The sequence below is a fragment of the Chaetodon auriga genome, chromosome 22 (genome assembly GCF_051107435.1).
Source record: "Chaetodon auriga isolate fChaAug3 chromosome 22, fChaAug3.hap1, whole genome shotgun sequence".
NCBI classification, from domain to species: Eukaryota; Metazoa; Chordata; class Actinopteri; order Chaetodontiformes; family Chaetodontidae; genus Chaetodon; species Chaetodon auriga.
This window is the reverse complement of record NC_135095.1, coordinates 16,578,093-16,603,372: the sequence shown is the minus strand read 5'-3', so window position 1 is coordinate 16,603,372 and position 25,280 is coordinate 16,578,093. Positions and strand designations below refer to the sequence as shown.

General features: G+C 44.6%; 1 protein-coding gene across 2 annotated transcripts in view; it reads left to right on the top strand.

Annotated features, from left to right (window-relative positions):
- The window catches only part of LOC143315180 (ankyrin repeat- and BTB/POZ domain-containing protein 3-A), a 162,591-nt gene that overhangs the window by 96,869 nt on the left and 40,442 nt on the right, over positions 1 to 25,280 (top strand). For both annotated transcript variants that reach the window (XM_076722708.1, XM_076722707.1), the window contains exon 2: positions 11,265 to 11,414. In XM_076722708.1, coding sequence (XP_076578823.1) covers positions 11,265 to 11,414 — 150 coding nt within the window. The remainder of the gene's footprint in view (positions 1 to 11,264; positions 11,415 to 25,280) is intronic.

Here is a 25,280-nt window from a genome sequence, read left to right as displayed (position 1 = left end):
GTTTGCTGTCTCTGGATTCGGCACAGAAGCAGGAAGTTTTTTGGAAGGCCATCTGGAGCAACGCCTTCCACCCTGAACGCAGACCCTCTCTTGTGATCGGTAACTGCCGTAGCAAATTGTGTGAGGCTTCAAGTGAGGCACATTAACATACTGGGTTTGGGTTTTTAGAGATCAAAGTTATCAAGGGAACTTCAGCACCGTATGTAATTATGTCAGTTGGCTTTAGAGTTCATTCATTTGCAAATTTCATCATTTTCACAGCAGCGAACGAGTCAGATTTCATGTTACCTTCCTGTAATCACGGCCAGCACTGCACAAGTTCTGCACTTAATCACAGTTTTCAGGCTCTGATACTTCCATTAAGACGCCATGTAAAACATAAATAAAACAGAATGTGTTGACCTGCTAATCCTTTTTGACATAAACTCAACTGGAATCGGGGTTGTGCATCTACTCCACTCCTTGCATTTACAGTCCATGTAGTTCAGTCAGTTCCGGGCCTTTCCACCTTGCGAGCCCTGACCGTCTACCTGGGACCTCACGTCTCGTTTCAGATGTCTGCGAGCTGTTAGCAGCTCCACCAAACAGACGTTTCCCCTCCGAGCCTCTCACATGGTTTCATTTAAGTAAGTGTTTGAGAAAAATTTGAGAAAAAATGAAAACAAATTTGAGTGTCAGAACTTTGTTTTTCCGTCTTTCCTGCACCATTAATCATCTCATGATCCCTCTGACAGCGCTGCTCGACCAGCTCCAGTGAAACGCTGCTTACAGACCGACGCATCACTATCTTAATGATAAATCAGTCTCAGGGGCTGTTTTTCTATGATATGAGTACTTCTACTTGTGATACTTTAATTACATTTGGCTGGTAGTGTGCTGGAGTATTTATACACGATTGTATCAGTACTTTTAATGGATCTGAGCTCTAATTCCAGCAGTGATCGCAGCTCGTGTACGTTTTCTACAAAGTCACTCTTTTCAGAGAGCAGAAACATGAGAGTCTTGCATAAAAAGCTCAGACCTTGAACATTATCAGGCCACTGGAGGTGAAAACAGGGTTGCAGAATATTGCAGCATCACATGTGCTGTGTGTATTATGTTCCATGTGCAGTTCATTTCATAACATTTCAGTTGGAGAATTCTCACTGAAACCTTCATTCACTTGAAGTTGTAGTGCTTGCTTTACTTGACACAGTAGTCCAAGGGCACACACATACACACACACACAAACAGAGAAAGACCGCAGTGATGCATCTCAGAATATGCAAATATGGTGAGAAGAGGAAGTCTGCAAACACGCAGAGAAGATCAGAGCGAGGAAAACAAAGTTTTAATGTTAGCGAGAAGCAGCCGGTTTGCGGTGGATGAGCATACGCTGCAGAATCAGTCCAAGTAAACACATCTGCATGTGTTTCCATTACATGGCCGGATACATTTATTTGTTGTGATTTATTTATGAGGATGTGAGGGCCCGTCTTGTTGGAAGATATTACACTGGAGGAGAGGGGCAGTTTTCACTGGAAGCCAGTGTGATGAAAAGCATTCGAATGCTAATGAACGGGTGGAGAGATGTTCTGGTCACTGAGTGGCAACAGAAGATTAAACAAGGCTACAATTATAAAGCCACATTAGCTTCCCGGTGAGTCTGAAAGGCTGCTCGCACAAAAGGAAATAAAACTGTTTTGATGGTAAATGGAGGGGCAGCTTTACTTTGTGCTCATGTCATATCATACAGACCATAAATACAAGTAGTAGTTCGATATTAGGTAGATCCCTCAGTCCGGGATTATTCCCTGAATGCTAAAGACACACAGCTTCCTGGCCGTCTGAACTCTGACCTTGTCACTCCCCTCAAGGGAACAGCCGCTCAGCAGGGAGTGACGGTAGTAACATCCCCCCAAGGTGACTGGGAGCCAGCAGGTGGATGCTGGGGTTGGATTTCAGGTGTTTGAAATGCGACACGAACAGCAGCAGGCGTGGAGACGCGTCAGCAGGTGAGCGGCGTGGCCGCGGGCTCGGCAGCAGGGCGCTGAAGCCTTGAGGGTGGAGCTGTGGAGCCGCGACGCAAACAGTGATCTTTGCATGTTTTATGAGTGAGGAAATGCATCGATTACAGAAAGACTCCACACAGCAGCTTTAACAACCGTAATGAAGAATGTTTTTAATATATACTTACTTTAATTTAGGCTTGATCTCCATTTATCTGGCGTAGCAGCAAGGCTAGCAGTTGGGCTATTCATTTGGAATAATGTGTGAATGATCCGAAGCCAGAATAACAAGAGGTCAACAGTCTCTTGTCATAATTTGAGGTGCTGGACAAGTGGATTGTTCATGAGTCAATGAAGCTTTTCAACAGCTCCAGTCTCTCTCTCTGTGGTGGTGGTTTTTGGGGACTGAGACAGTGAAACTTCATGTGCTTCATTCACTGATAAAGTTTACCATCAGCGTCCACCTCCTGCGTTTGGGTAAATAAATGGGACGCGTCCATTCCCTGATCTGTGACGTGCGGCAGTCTAATGTCAAACCATGTGCTGCTGAAATGTTTGAAATGTGAGGCAGCGGGTTTTTGTCCAGCTTTGATCTTCAATGAGCTCTGTTGTCGAAGAACTCGGGACCTTCTCGCCACCCCTTTTAGGTGCGAGAATGCAGGGGCTTCCATTAGGAGCTGCGTTCACACTGTGTGAGAAACATAATAGTAGTACTCTCTCAGACCTTTTGTGTGCCGTCTGTCTGCACAGCGAACAGGCAGACACTCAGCTCTGAAAGCCACTGAAGTAAACGTTTATAAGGGCAATGTCAGAATATGGCACCCACACCAAACTGAGCTATTAACCATGACGTGGGTGCTCGGCAGCGATTGCTGGAGGGCTGTCACCATGTGCACACTGGAGTTTTACATAAACAGACATGGAGGCAGAGCTGGTGACGACTGACATAATGACTGGCAAAGAACAACCTTCACTTATAATACAGTCTTCATCTCGTATATATTTCATGTGACCGGGACGTTCAGGGTCATGGAAGGTTGGAGACCTTCGGTAGCTTTAGCCTGTTTTTATGGATTTCGTGATTTGAGCTCTATAACTGGTTTATTTATCATTGATTTTACCCAACAAATGAAATTATGTCTGGCTCCAGTTTGGCTCTGTTGACGCCCCGGAGGTCCCCAAAGAGTGTATTTTTTATCTTGTGGAAATAAAATGTTAACTCGTGGGCACAAATTGTCCACACAAGTTATGTATGTAAAGGCAGTTATTTATAAGTTTGACACAGCTTCCGAGCTGCTATAAAACAGCATCAATAACCTCTGTTGGCTTCCAGCCGAGCCGGGTTTAAAGGGAGACGACGTAGCGTTTACGGAACATTTACAGGATAATGAGACATTGAATTGCTCTTGATTTCCCAAGATTCTCGTTAGTCAGCTGCTTTGAAAACATCATCATCAGCATCACCATCAGGAGGACAGAAGAGCCATAAAGTCAGCAGATCTACTCATCGGCTTCACCAGCAAGTTTGCTAACATTAGCCGCCATGAGCTACCGGTCAGACCGGACCATGTGACTTCATCAGAGGAAGGTCTGTGAGCCATCTGTGTCCTGATTCAGCTCAGCTCATTAGACTTGCGCCTCTTTTTTTTCCACTCTTCCAGTAATTTTCTTTGCATTTCATGAACGTTCATCCGAACTTGCGCTGCAGAGCTGTTAATATACAGAGCAGATGATTCCTGCTGAGGACAGACTGATGGTTTGTGCTAGAGTGGAAGAAAAACTGTTGGATGACATTGAAAATAAAACTTTAGTTACCAAGTTATGTGTATTTTGAGGTGGCTGTGTGCATCTGCAAGGCAGAGGAGCGTCTGAATTTATGGTGAATTACTCTATCTTGTGCCCACGAGATAAAAACATGAATTTTCACAGAATAAATAACAATTTTCTTCAAGTTAAAAACATTATTTGACTCTGTGAATGTAAAGACCCTGACCTTGCCGCTCCCCACAAGGAAACACCAGGTTCAACACAGCAGGGGGAGGGGGGGTGATGAAAGTAATTTCCCCCCAAGGTGAGCGTGGACTAAGAGCCAGCGTGCAGCCACCAAATGTTATTTAGTTTGTGACAGATGAAACATTTTTTTACTCTTATTTGCATGCATCAAACTTCACCTGGTTGGTTTTTCCTTCTTGAGAATTTAATAAGAAAAGAGTCCAAAAACATGGCTGCACTCATCCGTTTCCTTTAACCTGCAAACAGGTTTTCATGCAGTGAATGAGTGCGAGCGTACGGGGAAGCCTGATGTGGCGTTTATATGACTGCACGCAGCTGCTTCAGTCGCTGACGTCAACAAGCCGCACGCTTCATTATTCTTTATGGAAAAGATGAAAGCCGCTGATCATCTTGGGAGCCTCAAAGCCTCGACCACATTTAAAAAATTTATAACTAATTAGGCCGTCACGCCGCTGCCTTGAATGCACAATGGGGCCGTATTGAATGCCGTTTGGTCCGGTGTCCTCTCAGAGTAGTTTCCCTGCTCTTTCCTTCGCCGCTGTGGGCTTCGACCAGCAGCTGGGTCATGGATCTACAGCTTGACATTTGCAGTTAGCCAGTTGGGTCTGCCGTTTAATCATTTTGGCCATTCCACTGCTAATGTGGTCTGAGTCCCAAGTACATTCATTCATTATTGATGAGAGAATAAATGTCTCCCTGGTATACTCGATGCAGCAATTACCCAACTGAATCATCCCCCGATGATGACATGCTTTTTGTTCCATGGCTGGTCATCCATGTGGATGTGGCTCCGGGGCTCCACAGCTTTCTTGTGTATGTGCTTTCCTTACAGTAAAAAAAAAAAAAAAAAAAAGCAGCTTTTTCCAGCTCAAGCAATCACTGCGCTGTTAGGCAGCAGTCGCCTGTTGCCATGGCAACTACCTGTTAATATTCCGGCAGAGTTTTTCTCGCCGACAAGGGGAGAGCGCCGCTTTCTCGCCACAGCAAATCGATTGGACATTCCTGCAGAAAATTAGGGAGCTGAGCCACGCGGCCGGGGCGAGCGCGGCGCGGCGATACCTCCGCGTGCCGGTGGCGGTGGATCATACCTTCAGAGCGGCCTGATTGACCTTGACGTGTCATTCAGAGGCGAGTGGGCTCAGCACACGGGGCGGCTTATTGCATGTCAACATGTCATCCAGGCATCATCGTGACACCTCAGCTCTTGTTGGTCATTTTCTTAAAAGTGCTTTTTTTTTTTCTATGGCAGAGATTTCTCAGGAGGAGGCCGTTCAAAGGTCGGGCATTAAGGAATTGAGTTTTCTTTGCTCTTGAGTGGTGGAGCCATTCAGAAGGGATTGGCTGTCTATCATGTAAAGAGATGGCATTGATCACGAATCCCATTATACCCCTGGCTTGATCTCAAACAGTCCAGACAATCCCGTCCCCCGTGTCTCCTCTGAAAAGACCTTTTTTTAAAATGGTGCTTTTTATGCAAAGAGAGAGGAGAGTGTGCATAATGAGCCATTAATTACACACACGTGCACATTTGCTTGTGTTGCATTTGTCCGTGCATGTAAAACCACATAGTTCATATCGAGTTGGACCGTTTGGAGAGCTGAAATTATTCATCAATTAGTTAAAAAAAAGCCAAAACATTCACTGGTTCCTGCTTCTCAGTTTTGATGATTTCCTTCTGTTCTTGGTCTTATGTGTCAGTAAATTTGAGTGTCCTTGTATTTCAGGTCATTTGTCAGACAAAGAGCAGTTCTGAAGACGTCACCTTGGCTTTTAGGACATTTATGATCGCCCTGTTTCACTATTTCCTTACAGTTTGGAGGCCAAACGATCAGCGGAGAAAATAATTAGCAGCCCTGCCATGAAAGTGTAAAAAAGTTTCCTAATGTGAGCCAATTCTTTGCATTTTGGCCTCAAACTTCAGTAAATTCAGCAGCAGAGGCCTGGTGAGAAAACGACTGTTTTTTAGAGTAATGCACAAATATAGAAATGTTTTTCACCCGTTCTGTCTGGCAACAAGTCTGGTGAAGAAAAATAGCTCGAATTCAAAATGTCAAGGTGTGCCATTAAACCTGCAATGTTTCCCTCAAAGGCTTGTTCAAAAAACACACCGTACTGTCGCCTGTGACGGTGCACTGCTTCTGGAGCTGGAATAAAAGTCTCTTTGGTGCCTCCTGGACTTCAGATTCATCTCCCTCTGTGGACGTGGTGGATCTGGAAAACACTTGAAGTCTACTTTAAGTGCTGTCAGGTGTTTGAGGCATGTGAAGCTGATCGTCTTAATTTCAGTTGAAGCCTGGATGGTTTTAAAGCTTTTCCCTCGTGAGGTGAAAACACGGCTGCTTTCTTGAGATCCTGCGAAGCTGATGCTCTGTAGATTCAAGGTTGTCGGCCTGCATATTAATAGAAAGGACAGGTCATGCTTACATTCACCTCCATCGAGGTCCAGTAAACACGCTGTAATGATTTGTTAGAAGGTTTGCAGCCTCCGGTCCACTAAACTCATCTCGCAGACCATCTCATGGTTGAGAGAGTTTGCTCTTGAAAAGGGCAACAAAATCCAAACAAAGAGTGCATTTTAACAGAGCTATGTTTCGATTTTATCTATAGATTTCATTTTGCTAAATGCTAATTGCCTTCTATTTGCTGTTCAGCATCTATTAGAATAATAATTCAACATCCTGCAAAGCTTGCTTCATCACTTTTATGCAGAGTTAGATGACAGGATTGATACCAGTCTCATATCTGTCCCTTAAATGTGGTGCATCAGCCAGGAGATGGTTAGCTTATCTTAGCATCAAGACTGAAGGCAGAGGGGAGCAGCTAGCTTGGCTGCGTCCAAAACTCTAGCTCCAGTGCTTGGATTAAACAAACAAGATATTATGTGTTTGGTAGTGAGCTTTAGATGTGTTAGCGGGGAAATTGTTTTAGCTCTATAGAGCCAGGCTAGCTGTTTTCTTCTAGTCTTTATGCTAAGCTAAGCTAACTGTCTGCTGCTTTAGCTCTGTTTTTAATGAATAGGCAGGATAGTGGTACTGCTTTTCTTTAACTTTAGCTATTCCTATAAAGTTGTTGTGGCACAATATTTCGCCATCTGGCTCCCAGTGTCCCAGTAAGAGGGACGAAGTGGGAGCAGGACAGCAGTACACAGCCTTTTCTCAGTTGGACCAGTAATCTGTACGTCAAACTATTTGCTTTGAAGTTTGGTGACATATTTTGAACAGAGCTAGTTTGTCAACTACTGTAGCTGGTGTGCTAATCACTAGTATGCTAACCAGGCTAATAGCTCACTTAAGCTTGTTAGCTTCTTTTTCATCTTTTTATTTTCTCTGACTGTGCTCTTTACTCTCACTGGACATTTTATACTCAGGATTTCACATGATTTAATTCAGTGAAGGGGCTAAATAAAGCTGTCAGCGTGCTAGTGATCAGCAGCAACTCGTTAACTTAACTCTGTTGCTACTGGGACAGTGAGTTCAAACAGTTTATTCATAAGACACATTTGTATCATCAACTCTTGTCTCATAGCTGCTAATAATCCCTCTTTTTTGTAGAAGTTGAGACAAACAGAGGAAGATAAAAGTGTGTCACGCAGCACAGCTAATAAGCTATAAGAGTGTCCTCCATCTTGATTCCTCAGCTCTCTGTTCTGTGTAACGTCAGCCCGTCAAGACGCCTTTCGTACCGTTCAACCAGCCGACTCTGTGCGCGACAGCTAAGACAGACTTCAAAACTCGCTTTCTTACATAACTCTAAAACAATACCAGAAAAAAGGAGGCCATGTTTGTGTTGCTTCCGGAAACATCCTCAGCTCATCATGCTCGTGTAAACACAGAAACCTGGTTGAGAGTCGCCTCATTTATACGGCAGCAGCTGTAGGTTTTAAAGCTGGATAATATCAAAGAGTTGCATCTTTGTTCCACAGTTTCAAGCTGTGAAGGAGTTTTATTAATTGCTTTGTTCTCGGCCGTGCGATTTTTTTTTTGTTTTGCTGTGCATTTGTTCCTCTGCCTCTCTGTGATATTAATTTTCCAAACCTTTTTCCGGAGTGATCTATTCCCATACAGACAGCTGTTGCGTGCTGATGCCTGCACAGCTCGATATTCTCCGCTTTATTTACGACGACGGGCATGAGCAGCAGTATTTCTGCACAGATGACTCAGGGGACCGCTTGGAGCTTTGGTCTCGTCCCCGTGACCCAGTCTCTGTCTTCATCTGCCCGACAGCAACAGATATGAAGGGAGGAAATAAAAAATGCAGGTCATATCTGTTTATCTGGGATTAGACTGTTTCTCAAGTATACATCTACACCCGTGAGCTCATCCAGTTGCCTCGGAGGTCACAGAAAGATGTGGTTGAAGTGATGCTGAAATATGAGGTTATAAAACACGCCTGAAACGCCTCAGTCTCATGTTGCTTGTCATTTTTTAATCAGCCGTTGATGTCAGCATCCCCTCTTCCCTCCATCTCCGACTCCTCTTTCTTCCTCGTCTCGACGGGACCAGACTGACTTCTCTCTCACCTCTGATGTTTATTACACAAACAGCACCTAGGATCAAATATTTTTTTTCCATCCGGAGAAGCCAAGTGTGAGAGAGAGATAACATGTAGAGGAAGTGGGAGGTGGGGAAAGAGAGAGAGCTGCAGACTTGTTTATATGTCTTCATCTGACGGGATGAATAATGCAGCAAAGGCCTCCCTGGCACCCCAGGATTATATTAAAAGAATAGTTAGGATAGTGGAAAGAAAAATAAAAGAGTTGGTTTGGGCGCCGTTGAAGATGGGAGGGCTTGATTGCAGAAAGTGCTGTGAATTATTCAAACCTGCCCCCCCCCCCCCAAACAAAAACAGTGCAAAAATCTCCTGCAGAGGAGGCCGTGAATGGCAATATGGTTTTGGTGATTAGAGATTTCTGTGCTTCACTCTGGGACGGCGATGGAGAGAGACTGGCAGCTTCCCTTTTACCCGAGGTTTGAGGAATTCCTGCTCGCCATCAGGCGTCTTCTTTCAGAATATTAACTTGACTTTTTTTTTTTTTTGGCTTTGCTTTCCCTCGACATTTGCAGCCCTGATGTTGTTTACTTTGCAGTTTCACAGAGTTTTTTTGCCTCAAGAGTCTCTCTTGATCTCCAACCTTTTCTGTAGAAGAACATGCATTAGTCCCTGTTTAGCTGTACAAACTCATTGAAGCACGTCTTTATTCACACTCATGGAATCGATTTGGTCGAGCTCATTGCTGCTGGAGATGTAATTAGAAATTAATTAGAAACTTAAAGCAGCTATAGTTGATATTTTTGTCATTTACATTAGCAGTGACAGTGTGAAAGGTGTTGCTCAGAGAGTAATCGCTCTGCAGCTCCTCTCAGTCTTTTAGCGTCTCCTGGTTTTACAGCCCACAGTTTTAGCTCTTCACACCAGCGTCATTTCCAGACTCAGCAGGCAGCTCTATTCAGCAGAAAGGGCTCTAAAAACTCCACCGGATGCTACCTGCACCGCACCAAAAGGCAGGCGGACGAATTAGAAACGGCAGAGCGTTCAGCAGCCAGATGTTTCCTTCAGGAGTTGTTGGAGGACAGCTTACATCCATCAGAGGGCGTGTGCGACAAAGTGAAGGTTAGCGAGCTGTGTTGAGCCTGAAGCCAGAGTTGCTTCACTTTAACCTGGCTAGGTCGCCATGGTAACTCATGCTGCACACCTGACCTGCTCTGGAGGAGGTTGAGCTCAGAGTTCAGCGAGGCGCCGACCTTTCACTGATGATACTCTCTGAGAGCGGTGCAGCATCTCAGCTGAGGGAACAAGTTCAACTTTGGTGCAAACTTTATGCAGCACAGTGTGTGTGTGTGTGTGTGTGTGTGTGTGTGTGTGTGTGTGTGTGTGTGTGTGTGTGTGCCACAGGAAGCTGCATGCATTCATTTGGTGATAAAATAATGAAAAGTAAGTAATATGAACACTTAAAACTGTTAACAATTTGATGATTTACATTTGTCAAAGAATTTCTGCAGAACAAAACGCCAATTTTTGTTTGAGCATTGTTTCACTTGAGGAATCCATTGGAGACACACCCGAATACCAGCTGTTGCATCAGTGCTGCTCGGCGGTTTAACAATAATGGAGAAAAGGCTGTTATAATCATTATTTGGAGGCTCTAAATAAAGCTGACCTCCCCAGAAAGGCTGTGGGAAGAGCGGGGACGGGGGAATTCTGGAATTTTTGGGCTGGACACTGTGGAAGAGGACATGGTGGGAGGAATCAGGAGCCCTGCTCTCCATAGAGGGAAACCTCCTACAGAAGGAGAGCCGGCTGCTCTCCGTCCACTGTGTGGGCCTTTTGTCTTGTGTGTCGGCATCACACACAGACAAATCAACCAAGTTCCTCCATGTTTGTAATTACAGTTTGTTGAGAAACGGCGTATTCCCCTGCGCCGTGTCATTAGGATTAGCGCTCGGCAGGGTGTTGCTTTCCATTCTCCTGTAGCGAAAAACTCAATATCCCATCTGTCACAGGCCATTCTCTGCAGCTAAACAAAGCCTGGCTGCAGGAACGGCACCTAAATGGATTAATCCTCTCGAGCCAACGTTATCTGCCGCACCTTGTTTGTAAAGCACACACAACACACCTGTGATCCCAACGAGATGCAATAGGAAAATACGCACTGTTTATATTCCACGCCGTGCTTTGAATTTGCAGCTTTGAAGTCACAAATGTGGCTCGCAGCCTAATTGGCTCCATTAGAGTTTAAGCCATGAGCAAAAAGCCGGGCGCAAAAAGCCAAACGGAGACTAAGATCAAACCAGAGGAGGGCTCAGAAGTCACCGCAGAGACCATTTTCAGAGCGATTCTGCACCTCGAGTCGTCTAATTTTCATTTTCAAAAGAAGCCTTTGTGTGAAAGAAGTGCCACAAACACCAGAGATTAAACACCAGCATCCGTTCGCTCGAACGTTCACTCGGAGTTTACACCCAAAAAATTAAGATGTACAGTGGAGTCTGCCGTTAACCTGCGACTTCGTCTCCGTGTTTAATCGTTTCAACAAATGTTTGCTCTCCAGCTGCTGCGTGTGAAATGAATGTGGGCCTTCTTTCTGTAAGCTTACCAACTGTTTTCCGTATTTTTGCTAAAAGTGCTGTTTCCAGACTCTCTTTGTCACTGTTTGCTTTCCCCTGTTCTCATCTGCTCCATCGGCAGAATGTCAGAAGCTGAAATGTGCTGCAAACTCTTGCTCGTCCGTCCTGGTTTTAACCTGCTGCCTCTCTGTGCTGTCTTCAGGTGTTCTGAGCCTGCCGGAGAGTCTGAACCTGCACCGGGACCAGCAGCGCTCGGGGAGGGGCAGCGAGGGTCAGGGATACACCCAGGCCGAGCTCCGCACGCTGGAACAGTCGCTGCTGGCGACGAGGGTGGGCAGCATCGCAGAACTGAGTGAGTACGGCCATGATAAGGGAATACTGGTCATCTGGTGGTACATAGTGTTAGTACACGTCCGTAGAGGTTCATCATCATCATCATTATCACACAGCATCACTGTTAGATTCGACATCTGGAGCAGAAAAACATGGAGGAGTATTTTCAAGTTGCTGTTGAGACCTTTGACACTCACAGAGTCTCCGAATGACTCTTAATTTCTCCCTCTGACTTTTAATGTGTGCAAACAAAGAGCTGATTCAGTTAATATTGAGCTCTGTTTTTCAGCCGCATCACACTCCTGTGTGCACATAAGGAGATCATAGACCCTCATGCATTTTATTCACATTAAAAAAACACAATTTGATCACCTGGAAGCAGTTTTTAAGTCACATTTTTGTTTGTTGAGCTGTTTGCTTTTTATAAAGATCAAATACCAGCAGCTGTCATTACCTGTAGTCTAAGTCCTGAGATAAAACCTCCCTCCTTCAGGACAGGAACTGCTAGCAGCTGTTAGCTTAGCGCAGTTTTATTAATAATCTGCACTTAGACTGCAGAGTTTAGGTGAGCCATCTGTTTCAATGCTGTTTTTGAACTGTTCCTGCCCTGCTGAAGATTGAACAGCATTAAAATAGTCAAATTTAAATCTATTAAATATTAAAATAAAGCATTAGCAACTTAAGGCTACAGTTATTAGCTCTCAGACACTAATGTTTGATGAACGCCACGCCGCTATGCTTATTATAAATGCAGCAGTAATTGTTATGCAAATTAAAACTGATCTGCTGGAGGACTTATTTCCATAACTATTTGCCAAATAGTCCCATTAGTGTGAAGGAATGCACACTCCCCGTCCCTGAGGGCTGTCACGGTGGTCTGAGGCCGTCCCACCGCTCCCCCTCTCCTCATCCATCTCTCCCCCTCCCCTCACCCTCTGACACACTGCAGCCAGGAAGCGTTCCATACAGCTGTTCTAACACCTGTTTATGAGGCCCGCCCGGGGACATTTGAATCCAAGGTCACCGCCTCGCAGGCTTTTAACCTCCGCTTGAAAGGGAGGGCTCCACCTTTAGCTCCGATACCCCGCTCCCTCCACCCCTGTCCTCGTCCTCTGCACAGTCACATATTAGATCATCCTGTCCCCCCCGGACAGCTGCGTTGTGTGTGGCTACGTGTTTGTGTCCGTGCACGTCTGTCCTGGATGAATGTTTGCTGTGACCCCTTAGAGCAGCACGGCGGCTCAGTGGTCAGCACGGCGGTACAGGGTTCGATTCCCGGCCGGGGCAGAACCCTTCTGTCTGGGCTTTGCATGCTCTCTCTCTGTGCCTGTGTGGGTTTCAATCAAGAAATCCACCGTGCTTCATCCGTTTAAGCACCAGTTGCTGCGTCACAGTTGTGATTCAGCTTGTTTGTGACACACTCTGTCCTTACATCGTCTCACAGTCTGTACTCAGGAAAATATCAGCCAGACCTCACCAGGAGGTCGTCTGTGCAAGTCGACAAGACGAGTTCTTGAATGTTACATCTTGTGTGTAACAGTGGCATTTTAACCCAAACCATGACCTTTTCCTAAAGCTAACCAAGCAGCTTTGATGCCTAAATCAACGTTAGCTGCAACTGTTTCACAGCATTAACCTCATGAGGATGACATATGTAGTTTAGGTATGAAAAACATCTGGACCAGAGAGGATGTAAAGCATTTATTTGTAGCATTTAGCATTACAGTGTGTTTGGAATAAATGCAATAAGAGCTGGATAGTTAGCATCAGAGGTGGAAGTGGAAACTTGTAGGAAAAATGCACTTTGCGGTAACTGACTTTGTGTCCACTGGGCTTGTTCTGCTGTAACTGAGGGAAGTATCTGACTCTTAAGCACCTAAATGTTCCACTATGTTCACCAGCTATCATCTGTGTGCTGCTTGGTGTGGTAAAGGACACGTATACTGGGATTTTGCGGCTATGCGCTGTGCTAACCGCTCACTCTTTGAAAGCATCATTAGCATGCGTGAACAGAACGCCGCTCGCTCGGATCAGAAGGCAGAAAAAGCAGCACAGGCTGCTGCTTGATTCCTGTTTAATGCACCGTGTGTTTGACTCCCTGCGCCGCCGCTGCCTCAGCTGGGCTTCCTCACCTCCGGGGTCGGCCACTCGAACGCTGCCAGAGGTTGACATGTGGCTCGTAACACGTTTGATGCCAAATGCTCGCAGTCACTTTGTGGATTTCAGCGGATTCCATGGCCTGATTTCCGCCTCATGTTGTGTCATGTGAACAGATTGATCTACAGTGTACAAATCACTGAATAACCTGAGTGTGAATCTGCTTATCAAGTGTATGATGATTGCATTAAGGGTGCTGCTTTTAGCATGTTCTACCATCTGCCTTCGCTGGAAACTCAAAGGAGCAGATCTGACAGAACTTTTTCGTCTCATTTCAGACAGACTTTAGCTTGTTTATCAGAAACAGGTGAATCAACCTGAAGTGTGATGAGCCTCTCAGATGTATGCGTGCATTTTAAGGATAAGCCTGGTGATAGTCTGTATTTAACTTAATGCCAATAAATCCCATCAAAAGACCCAAACAATGACATGTCGTCTTCCTCTGAGTCATGGAGCTTGATTGTTGTCCAAAAACTATTAAAAACACATCAGTGAGCCTCACTGCAGCACAGACAGACATGTTCTTTCCTTACCATGAACACAGAAACAGCAGTTTCTTTTCAAATCGATCCCATATACACCGGAAATCCTCATCCGAGCAGCAGATGTGTACTAATCTCCCAACAAATGCACTATTTACTCCTGTTTGTGTGATATGTTACAGTGCACAGCTGTTTTAGGACATTCTTAACTCTTTTTTTAAAGGTGACGAAGATAGAAGATAAGTCTGACTGTGTGCATTTGGTTGGATTTAATAAAGTTAATGTTTAACCTTTATTCAATGCAGCATGCATTTGCTGAGCATGCTGCATGCAGCGACGTGGAGCAACAAATAAAACAAGTCATTAACAGAACAGATAATTAACAAAGTGCAGGCCAAACTGAAGCATCCACATGCAGGAAGTGGACCACTCAAAAAGTTTCCTTTTTAGGCGACTTTGCAGATTATTCCTTGAGACTGCTGCAGGAGTTTTGTCCTCCATCAGCTCTGGCACCTCTGAGTCACAGCAGCACAGATGAGATACAAGACGACAATTTCTCAACAAGGACGCTGTGGAGAAATAAATTCCAGTGCTTATCGCAGACAGATGTAGTGTGGTTGTCTCTTTTTATGTAGAAATTTGTCCTTGCCTTAGCCCCCATAGTGGCAGTAGACGGCGAGGTCTGAGAGAAAATCTAATGTTTTCCAAATAAATTTCAATGACTCTCGACAAAGAAAACAACACAGAAAGCACCAGAGGAGAGGCGCGCTGAATTATTTAGAAAATAACAACGTTATGAAAGAAAATGTATGTCGTCGCTATAAATAAAATAACACAATCTGACCGTTTTCTGGCTCCAAAGAACGAGAGGACTTCCATTGATCTGCTAATGCGCCGTGATGACAAGTGTGCATTCAGCCGCAATTACCCCGAGATTTCAGGTGGACGTCGGCCTTATCGATGACATTTACATCCACCGGCAGCTTCCCCCGTCTCAGCTTTTCTTTTCAGCTCAAAGACGAGTTCAGTTTGTGCCTCGGAAAACATTTCACCGGTGAAAAGTTGCTGAATTTTGCCTTATTTGGACTGAAAATGTTCTGCTGCTTCATTTGTTAGCAAATCAGATTCAGCATCGTTTAATGTAACTCAGTGCTGAACTTCTTCACCTGAATGGAAGATGTTTTCTGTGTGTGAGTGTGAGTGTGTGTGTGCGCAATAATGCAGCAAACAACATGATATCATGAAATTGGCTTTCATGCTTTGCACATCAATGGTAGTGTCATAAGTATTTCTACGTAGATGTTGTGTAAATTGCTGTAATATTAATGCACTAACTCCACTACAATCACATTTACTTTGCACTCATAGAAAACCTGATTCTTGCAGTATTTGTAGAGAAATGTGGTATTTGCATTGTATTCTTTATTGCTGTATTTACAGCTCATGTTCAGGCGTCCTTCCAGTGGAAAATTTACTGTAAATAAAACACAGATTAGACTTTTTGGAGGACGTGCAGAGGAGATTGCAGCTTATTTTCCAGGCTTGTACTCCACCAATCAGAGGGAAGGGCAGAAAGCTGTAGGTGTCCTGGGAGGCGAAACCTGGGGCAAAAATGTCCAGGAGCACTCTGTGCTGCTTGTTAAGCTTAAAGCTCAAAGTGTTTTGCAGTAATTGAGAATTGAATTAGATGAGCATCATGAAACTTTTATCAGCTGCTCTCTTTACTCATCTGGAGTTTGGCAGCTGGACCGTTGGAGGACGTTGTTTACAGAGACATTCGTTTCAAACTGAAATGGAAATTACGGCCTTGCTCTCAAAGCTGAGGTGCTTCAAAATTAAATCTGACATAAAGTGATGTAGATTTCACTTTTTCCTGCGCTGGAGTCAAACTGCCCTCACACACACTCTACAGACTGCAGTTTTTAATTTTATCTCGTTAATGTCAGCGATCAGACTGTTTACGGTTCACGCTCTTTTCACGCGGTGTCACGGCTGTTTAGCTGCTAACGCACTCTGAGCATTTCCTGTACACATGTTAAAAGCACACGTCAATCTGACTCCAGGTTCACGGTGTTTGTGAGAGCAGCCTGTCACAAAGGCCAGAAGCTCTGGCTCGTCTTAGTGCTGATAGTAAGACCAGAACAGAGACTCCAGCTTTCCTGTTTTCATGTGTTCCAGGTTCCTGCCAACATTTGGGAATAAATAGATGTCAGTGTATGTGAAGGTGGCGCCTGTGGCATTCAGTGTATGATGCAGAGAGGAGGCTGATAGAGGCTGTCAGTCATCTCCACGGCAGTCTGGTTACAGTAATTACGCTGATGTTCATAATGAGGAATAATGTGGAAATGATATAGGTTAATAAAAGAGACGCCACACGCACCGCCTCTGATGTCACAGCAGCGATCCGGATCAAACAGGTGACAGGAAGCAGGTGTTTGACGGCGGGTCCCTGCATAAAGCATTAAAACCTGCTCGGGATCAACGTATTTAGAGTGTTTAAATTGGAATCCATTTTAGGCTATTAGCTCAATATCTGAACGATAAACAAGATCACTTGAAAGTGAAGTGGCCACACGTAGTCGGCTGTGAGGGCAATTTCACACCCGACCTGTTTGGTAATTAATGGATAATAGAAGAGGCTGCTAAACAGCAACATTCATCACTATGTCCATAATTTCATTCTCTTGAGGTGGAAAAATAAGTCTTTTATTTCTGAGGTCGCCGTGATCTCGCCGCTCACCTGATGCGCTCGTGTTTCACGTCTTTGTCCGAGCCGGGAGAGAAAACGCCGGTGGCAGGTTTGGGCAGTTGGAGCTGTGGGTGTTTTCTTCTGTTATCCTTCTCGTGCGGCGTATAGGATCTATAGGCGCCGGGCTGACATATTGTGACCAGGTGTGATGGAGAAAGGCCGTTTGTCTGTCGGCGCTGCCCCGTGGGTCAGGGAGCAGCCGCTGGGCAAATAAACGCTGTAATGTAATACAGTGCAGGCCTCTAACAATGGGGCCCTCCAGTCCTGAAGCTGGGCGTGCCGCCACCACAGAGGATGGCAACCATTCAGAGCACTTTTTAAAGCTATAATCCTTCAGATTTTCATGAAATCAAACCCCACATTTGATCTATTTGTGATCTGATGCAGTATCAGATCCAGTCTGCTGAAAGTTGACTTATCTGATGGAGTTTTTTGATTATTTCTCTTTTATTTCAGGCGTTCGCTCTGAAATCTGTAGCCGTCAGTCTGCCGCTGCACTCTTTGAAACTCTCTTATTGCCTTTTAACTCGCGCCCTGAGATCTACTAACTCGCCACTGATGATGCTTTGCTGTGTACTGGATTTGTTTTTCAAAACATTAAAGGGGTTGCCATGGCAATTAGCACTCCTACACCTGTTTTAATGTGAAGCCCACTTAACCTCCAGTTCAGGTAAACTGCTTTGGAATACAGTTAAATTTAATGCATTTTTATATATTTTTTTCTCCTTTTTTCCAGCCCCATGTAACCTTGAACATAACAACAAGAACAGTAATAATAATAATAAATAATAACAATAATAAAGATCAAAGAGCTGGCATCCTATCAGCAGATGGAGTTGTTGGATTGGAGCTGAAATAAACTGCATCGACGGCTCTTTATGGTTGGCATTTTTAACTGTTTAAAGTCGTTTTCACTGTTCGTGGCGGGGTCCGCCATCCCTGCCCTGCATTCAGCTTTCCTTCACGCTCCTGAGGGATTCACAGGAAATGATGCAGCATGTAAATGGCAGCGAGCGAGGAAGCTAACCAGCTGCTGCGTGCAGAATGAAGCCTGATTGTGTTTGCAGTTGACGGACAGCGTGAGTCTGTTTGGCTGTAAACAGATACAGCAGGTCTGCAGCAGACCCTCGGTTGTATTTCTGGAGAGTTTGCCGTCGTATTAAACTGCTGCACCAATTCAACCAGGAGGAAAACCGAAAACATCGCAGCTTTTAGCCACAATCGTCAGTTTGTCCGCTTCCCCTTCGAAAACATGAAGCATAATTGTCGGGCTGAGTCGTACGTCGGCGATGTGTTGGTGTTTATCACGGCTGTGTGCTTCAGACAGTCAGGCCTCACTCGCTCTGTGCTTTCCTGTGCTGACAATAACCAGCTTGAAAAATGAGTCATCGTGTATTCTACTGTGCATAGGCAGAGAGGAAGAGTGCTGCTTCTTCAGGGTTGAGTGGGTTCCACAAATTGAGGAATCCCTCTCTGGATGCAAAGCTGCAGGAGCTGTGCACCGCTTTGAAAGGGTACAGAAGATTGCACAGCGATGGGATGTTATTTCTCTTTTTTTGCTGATTGAATACCTGTCGAGCAGTGATTTCGGTTGGTGTGCGAGCGAGCGAGCTTTTGCTTTTTGTGACCACAAACGAGCATTATTCTCATGATGGGTTGTTATTAAAAAGCATATCTTTCACATTCATTCTTAACAACCTACATTTCAACGAGACTTCACTCACGTCACCCATTTTTAAAGCTGTGACTCACACCACCTTCCCATCGTCCCTGCTCCATTATCCCACACTCGCCATGTGAATATGAGATAATGGGTTAGCTTCGCACTCGCGGGCCGAGGAGATTCACAGGGAGGTGTTACATTTCATCTCGAGACCGTCCGTGCTATTCTCATTTTTCATTATATTAGAGTTGAAATACTCCTCCTGCTTCGCCGTGCATCATCTTTCCTAATCTCATACAGTCTGACCCACTTCTCAGCGCGGTGATAGAAGAGGAAGAAAGGAGCAGAATTAGTCACTCAGAATTATTTTCCCTTAAGTTGATAAAAGCCCAAGAAAGACAGCATCCGGTCAGTAAACAGGGTGATGCATTTTAACCATGAGGCTGCATTACAGCACGCCCTCGTGTCCTTTTCACTGTCCACTAATGGACACGTCAAAGCAGACCAGTTGCTGGAAAAGGTTCCTGCTGTCATTCTGTCCTCTGCGCCTCTCTGGCCGCCTGTGTGTCCACCTCGCAGGCGCCCGCGGCTTCAAAAATAAAAAAGAAATTGTTGACTTGGCTTTAAAGATGAGGCTGGCTCATTCAGTCACTGGAACAGGGTGCGGCCATTTTCCTTATCTGTCTCGCAGCACCTTTCGGAGGACAGCGGGGGCATGCTGACACAAACAGCCCCCTCACAATCCTCCAGACACACACCACACACACTTCTTCATCTCCAACAAAAGACACATGCTGGAAAATGTTGTAGGCTGTTGCTGCATGCTGCAGTAATTACGCGAGGCTGGATTCATTATTGTATAATGGTTTAATGTCCCTCAATACCTGCCACAGGATCCCACTCGCTCATAGCAGCACAGTGTCGCAAAGATTAAAGAGCTGCTTGACGAATAACTTCAGTATTTTTCAAAAGGCCTATTGAGTATTGAGTAGTTTTCAAAAGGAAGATGGAAAAGCACATTTTCTGGGCTAAATCACTCAGACACTGGGGGTCTTTCTCAGTTTGCAGTCCTGGAGTCGCTGACGTCTCATTTGGTCATTTCAGGCTCAAAAGACGCCTGTGTTAAAGCAAAATCAACGGTTTCAAACTGTAGGATGTGCAAAACTGTAGTTTCAAATGACTGTAGACTGTGTTTTTATTGCTGCGTGGGCCTTTTACTGCATGTTATCCACTCTCTCTCTCTACTATCACCACCAAACAAATCAGAAATGCCAACGAGAAAAGATGGCGAACGTCGTAAACATTGCGACTTGAAACATCCTGGCTGAGCTACAGCCGTGCAGGTGTGTTCAGCCTGAGTGCAAAGCACATTTTCACCTTGATTTATTTGTCTGAATTTGACAGCTGGAGTGTTTTTGCAGTCTTTGTTTACTCTCCCCAAACAAAAGCTGCATCTGACAGACATTAGCCGAAGCTAACGTAGCCGCTAGCTCAGCTGGGTCGCCATTAGCTGTTATTTTCCTGCGGTTTCGTCCCTTTTCCTCTTGTTCCTGTGAATTCATAAAGCCCTCCAATGAGTTTACGGTGAAACATCTTCTGTTTGTGTCCACAAACACACTCTGAACCCCACAACGTGTCAGACACTGTTAAAATGTAGACATTTCTGTGAGGAAAACTAACCAAGTATATCCTTAAAATCGTGACATTTCATCGGGATCACCTTGTTCTGCATCTCATTCCAAAAATAAACATTTGCATGAACCAGATCCTGTAAAAAACACAGAAATACTGCACACCTCAGCACAACTGGGAAGCCTTGAACAGCCCCCCCCCTCAGATGTTGGTAACAGTTTGGGCACTTGGAAAGGTGATGTAGATTCCTTTTTGACATTGAGTTCCCTCCACGTGATTGTGCTGTTTCCATATATTGCAGTGAAAAATGAGCCCACAGTGAGTAAAAAAATGTGACAGGAGCAAAGAAAAACACCCAGAAAGTGTCCATTGTTCAGAAGGTTAAGAGAAAATGTGACTGTCTAACATGACTGTATTGTATGTGTGTGTTAAAGTTCCTGCTGCACGTCGCTCATCATTCCTGAGCGTCAAAGAGTCCGTCTCCAGCTGTAAACATGTTCTTCTGTTTGCTTCCTCCGTGACTCTGGGCGAAGCATCGACGCTGCATTCTTGGACTTGTTATTCACCTTGATTTTCCAGAGCATTGCTCTGTGTTCTCTTGTCCTCCATAATCCATTGACACCATTTGTAAAGGAAGAGAGGAAGAGAAAAGACGGACGGCGGAGGAAGATCTCAGCGGTTTACTTGCCAGCTGTGAATGCATGATGTGGAGACTTGGCTAACGGCAGGAAATGGAAGAAGCCAAAGATTCACTTAAAGAAAGACCCAAACAAACTCTGCTTTCAGGTTTACAGATTTAAAACTGCCAGAAAATAAAGCAGCGGTCCGGCTGAAGTGATTGCACGGCGTCAGACGAGGAAACGTGCTGCTTCCTGTCACGTCCTTAAGAGGCTTTCTCCACATGGACGCAAACATTGGCTGAGGACTCTCGACTTTAACTTGCTGTTGTTGGGGAATAAGCAGGAGTTGCTTTGTTTTCTGCTCATGCGTGAGGTCGGCGGCCTCCGTTCGTGTCTCCTGTCCACGTGGACGTTCGATCATGCCGTTGCCATGTTGACGCGCAGCCGAGTGCTGGATTCTAATTAAAGTCTATTGGATGTATTGCATTTCCGATGAGGCGGACTCGAGCCCGCGACCGCGCCGGCTGGTGTCAGCGTCGGAGCGTGCGACACCCCCTCGGAGAGGCTCAGCCCCCACAGGCAGATGTTCTTCATTAATAATTATTACCCATCAGCCTGACATGTGAGAGCGAGGATACTCGAGCCTCTCTCAGCTCCTCGAATGCCAGAGAGGCTGAGGGACGAGCTGAAGTTATCCGTGTTCGACATCCACTTTACACTGAAGTCCTCCTGCAGTAAGACGGACATTACACCACACACTCTGCCTTTACAGCGGCGCTGCCGAGAGATAATGCAGACTCACTAATTGAGTGTTTTGGACGGGGCCCAGAAGGCTAATGGAAGTTTTGGGGTAATAAGGCGGTGAATTGAACAGGCTGCTCTTCGTTCTCACCTCAGTGTTTCCAGAAAAAAGACTCTTTGGAGACAAATGTTTCAAAAAATGGCTCAATAGCTGTTGTATTTTACTGAACTTCTGTCATCGAGAGGCTTCGCACACAGCCAGTTTATCATCGACTCATCAATCACTTAATGTAAGAAGGCACTTCCACGCTCGAGCGTCAAGTGCCATTCTGCTTCGTTTGGTGCTAACTACAAATGAATCCGCTCACTTTTTCAAATGAAACAACACAGTTAAAGGTGCTTAACATTTAAATGGACTTTGGTCTTCTGGGAAAACAGCGGACGGCTGCAGATTATAGTAGACAAGCGCAGTCTGTTTCCTGGATTCTCCAGTTTGTGATCTAACGTCGGCCGACCTCACCGCGGCAGGAAGCAGTTCAGGCAGTGTGAGCGGTAACTGTAACATTTGTTATATAAACTGAATAAATTTACAATTATTATTTATTAACTACTGTAGTAGAACTTGGTTAACATGTACATCTCAGCATTGTTTTGATCTTCTTCTACCAAATCCTGCTGTCTGACCAAGAGGATACAGGTGTAGGAACACTAGTTGTTGCTGCCCTCTGGTGGTTTGGAGTATTAATACCTCGTATTACTACAGTGATCATGGGTAAAACGATGTAATCACTGTGCCACACCAACAGCGAAATAATACATGTGTGCATTGATAAGACAGTTGAAGCAGACATTTACAAGTAACACAATAGTTACTTTGCCCAGTAACTAATTACTTTAATATGCAGTAATTAGTGAAGTACTCCACTTACGATTGAGAGAAGTAGCTGGTAACTTTCAGTAAGGTGGTTGTAAGAGTTAAGTGAGGTGTGATGAAGCTTGGTGTTTTGAGTTAGCAGGCAGCTTGACAGCGTGTGCAGGGGGAGAAGGTTGAGGTATTATTTTATTTTGGAGTGAAAAAGCGGCCTCTAATTCCTCGAATGCAGAGGCTTCAAAAGATGTTTTCTGAAGATCTTTTCTGCTGGGTGTTATTTTGAGTCTGCTGACCGGCCATGACTACGCTGCCACTTCTTTCTGATTTAGAAAAAGGCACACAGTGCGGCCAAGGATGAGAGTGGGTGAAGGAATTGGCTCTAGTTTGGCAGATTTTCAAAGGGTAATAAAGAATAATAAGTGTCCCTGAGAAATGCTGTAGTTGAGCCTGGAATTTCTAAATATGACTTTTCTTGTGCTGCCTGAGCTTCAGCTGCAAACTCACGGCTTTCTATAGCCATGACGCTGCAGATATTTCACCTTCACCGTTAAATATTTTACCCAGAAAGTTTCTGTCCTGCAGGTCACAAAAAAGTCAAAAAGTCAGTCTGTATCTGTCTGTTGGTCCACCAATGTGACATATCTCGACAACCACTATTGGATGGATTGCCATTAAATTTGGAACGGATCTCCATGGTCCCCAAACAATAAACACTAATGACTTTAGTGATCCCTGATTTTTCCTTCATGAGGTTCAGTTTGTCCATATTTGGTTGATTAATGGTTTAGAATCTGCCAGATCAAATTCCTACAAGCATCAGCTGCTTGTGTTTTGTGCTGATTATCAAATGTTAGCATGACGAGGCGGCATGATAAATCATACCTGCTCAACATCAGCCTGTTAGCACTGAGAACGTGTCAGCATGGTGGCATGCTAAGTACAGCATCACAGAGTTGTCTGCATGACTCTTAGTGTTATTAGTTGTATATATTGTTCTGTACATATTGTCCTATTTTGTTGTTATCGTTATAATTTCTTCTTTTCTCTACAGTCTGAGCTGCTGCTGTGCAGTGTACCAGCTAGCTGAGATTTTAACAAACTGTGCTTTTGATTTGTTGCTGTGTTTTAGTGAACAGCAGGACTAGTAACTTCTGGCCGTAGCGTGATTGTGAATCATAACTAATACAAGGCCACAAAAATAAGCCCTCAGCTGAAGTAAGACGGGTGCAGCTCTATTTAAGCACATTTGATACAGTGGATAATCAAGACCACACATAGGAAAGTTATTTATTATACTCTGCAGCAGTCTGCAGTAGTGCTTCCCAAGATCTTCATAGAAGAGCCATTAAAGTCCCTAAAAGAGCCATTAGACTGAATAAAGTGGCATCCATTTAGAAGTTCCCTCCTGTGAGTCGCAGGAAAGATGATGACAATAGAACGAGAGAGAGAGAGTTTGTCTCCTTCTCCATCTCCACAAACTGGAAATATGTGGAAAAACTGAGGCAAAAACTAAGCTATGGTTCAGAAGCCTCTTCAGACTGAGAGAAGTCATTATCAAGAAGGGTCTCGTATTATTTTCCCCACTTTCATAACAGTCGTTAATGAACAGACTTATTCTCTGGATCCCTGGGACTTCTACAAATGAGCCTTCACAGCTTTTTCGGGGTGGTGCGCTGGGCTTTCCCGGTGTTGTTTCATTACTTTTGCTCACAGTCATCAGTCCAGACAGCTGCAGCAGGGGCTTCTGCAGGAGGCCGTAATGACCAGAAAGAAGGACTGATGACGGTTTGTGCAGCAGCACTGCTATCAGAAACAAAGCAGCAACGAGCGCTCGATTTCACTAAACAGGGGTTTCATAATATTTGCAGCATCTTGCATCATTGGACCTTCATTCCGCATCTTTAGTCTGAATGTCCTCGTGGGAGGACTGGAGGTAAATGAACGACCGTGAACGTTTGACCCTCCGCAAATAGACGCATGAAGAAGAAAATGAAGATCAGTCGCGTTGGATGTGAACTTTTTTAAAATGAATTGAAGTCTTTTAGACATGGGGTGATCATTTGTAATTCAGAACTAGACATTTCAGTGAATTATTCTGTACCCCACTGCTGAAGGGTCCTGGGGTAAAACAGATGCTGCTGCTGCTGCTTTCAAGTGTTACCTTTAAAGCCTCCAGAGAGACGGTATTTTGAGGCGTAGTGGCTGTTAGAAACTGTACATTGGCAAATTTGAATTAGTTTACCAATAAAGTTACAGCGTCGGCACAACACCTAAACTTTAAAGAAGCATTTAAAGCTGCATTGATTGATTTTTGGCCGCTAGGGGGCAGAAGAACTACGAAGTCATCACCACTTTCACTGCACATGTTTAGTGGTTCATGTGGCAAATAAACCTTGTATGTAGGTGGCAACTTCTAAAGTTGCTCTGGCTAACAAGTAAGCAAACAGTCGCTGTTTACAGACATTAAGGAGCAACATTAGCATTAATGTGAGGTCGCGTTTGCGGCTGCATGATGAATCCAGTGTTCTCTCCACTTTAAACTCTGGTTTTGTTCTCCACCAGCTCCTAAGAAGAGCATCAGGGTCTTTACCTGCCAGGTGCTCCACTCAACCAGCTGGTTGCCAACTTCGTCTTTCTGCCATGTGGTGCAGGTCGTGTACAGCTGATTTTTTGCTGCTTTTTTAGTAAAAAACAGTTGCAAACTGCTGCTGAGAGGAGCTGTGACTCAAATAAATTACCCAAAAGAGGCTAAAAAGCTGTGCAGGGCTGCAGAGATTGATGCAGTTCAGTGATTTCAGTGTTCATCTAAAAATATTTCTGAATGGAGCTTTAACATTCTGAGTTATTTGTGTGTTGATGTCAAATTGTAGCAGGATTTGAAGATGGTGGGTGATATTTTCAGCATGTTCTAGTGGACTGTGTTGGTCATTCATGTGAGCATACATGTGAGTGTTACATGATATTTTCATC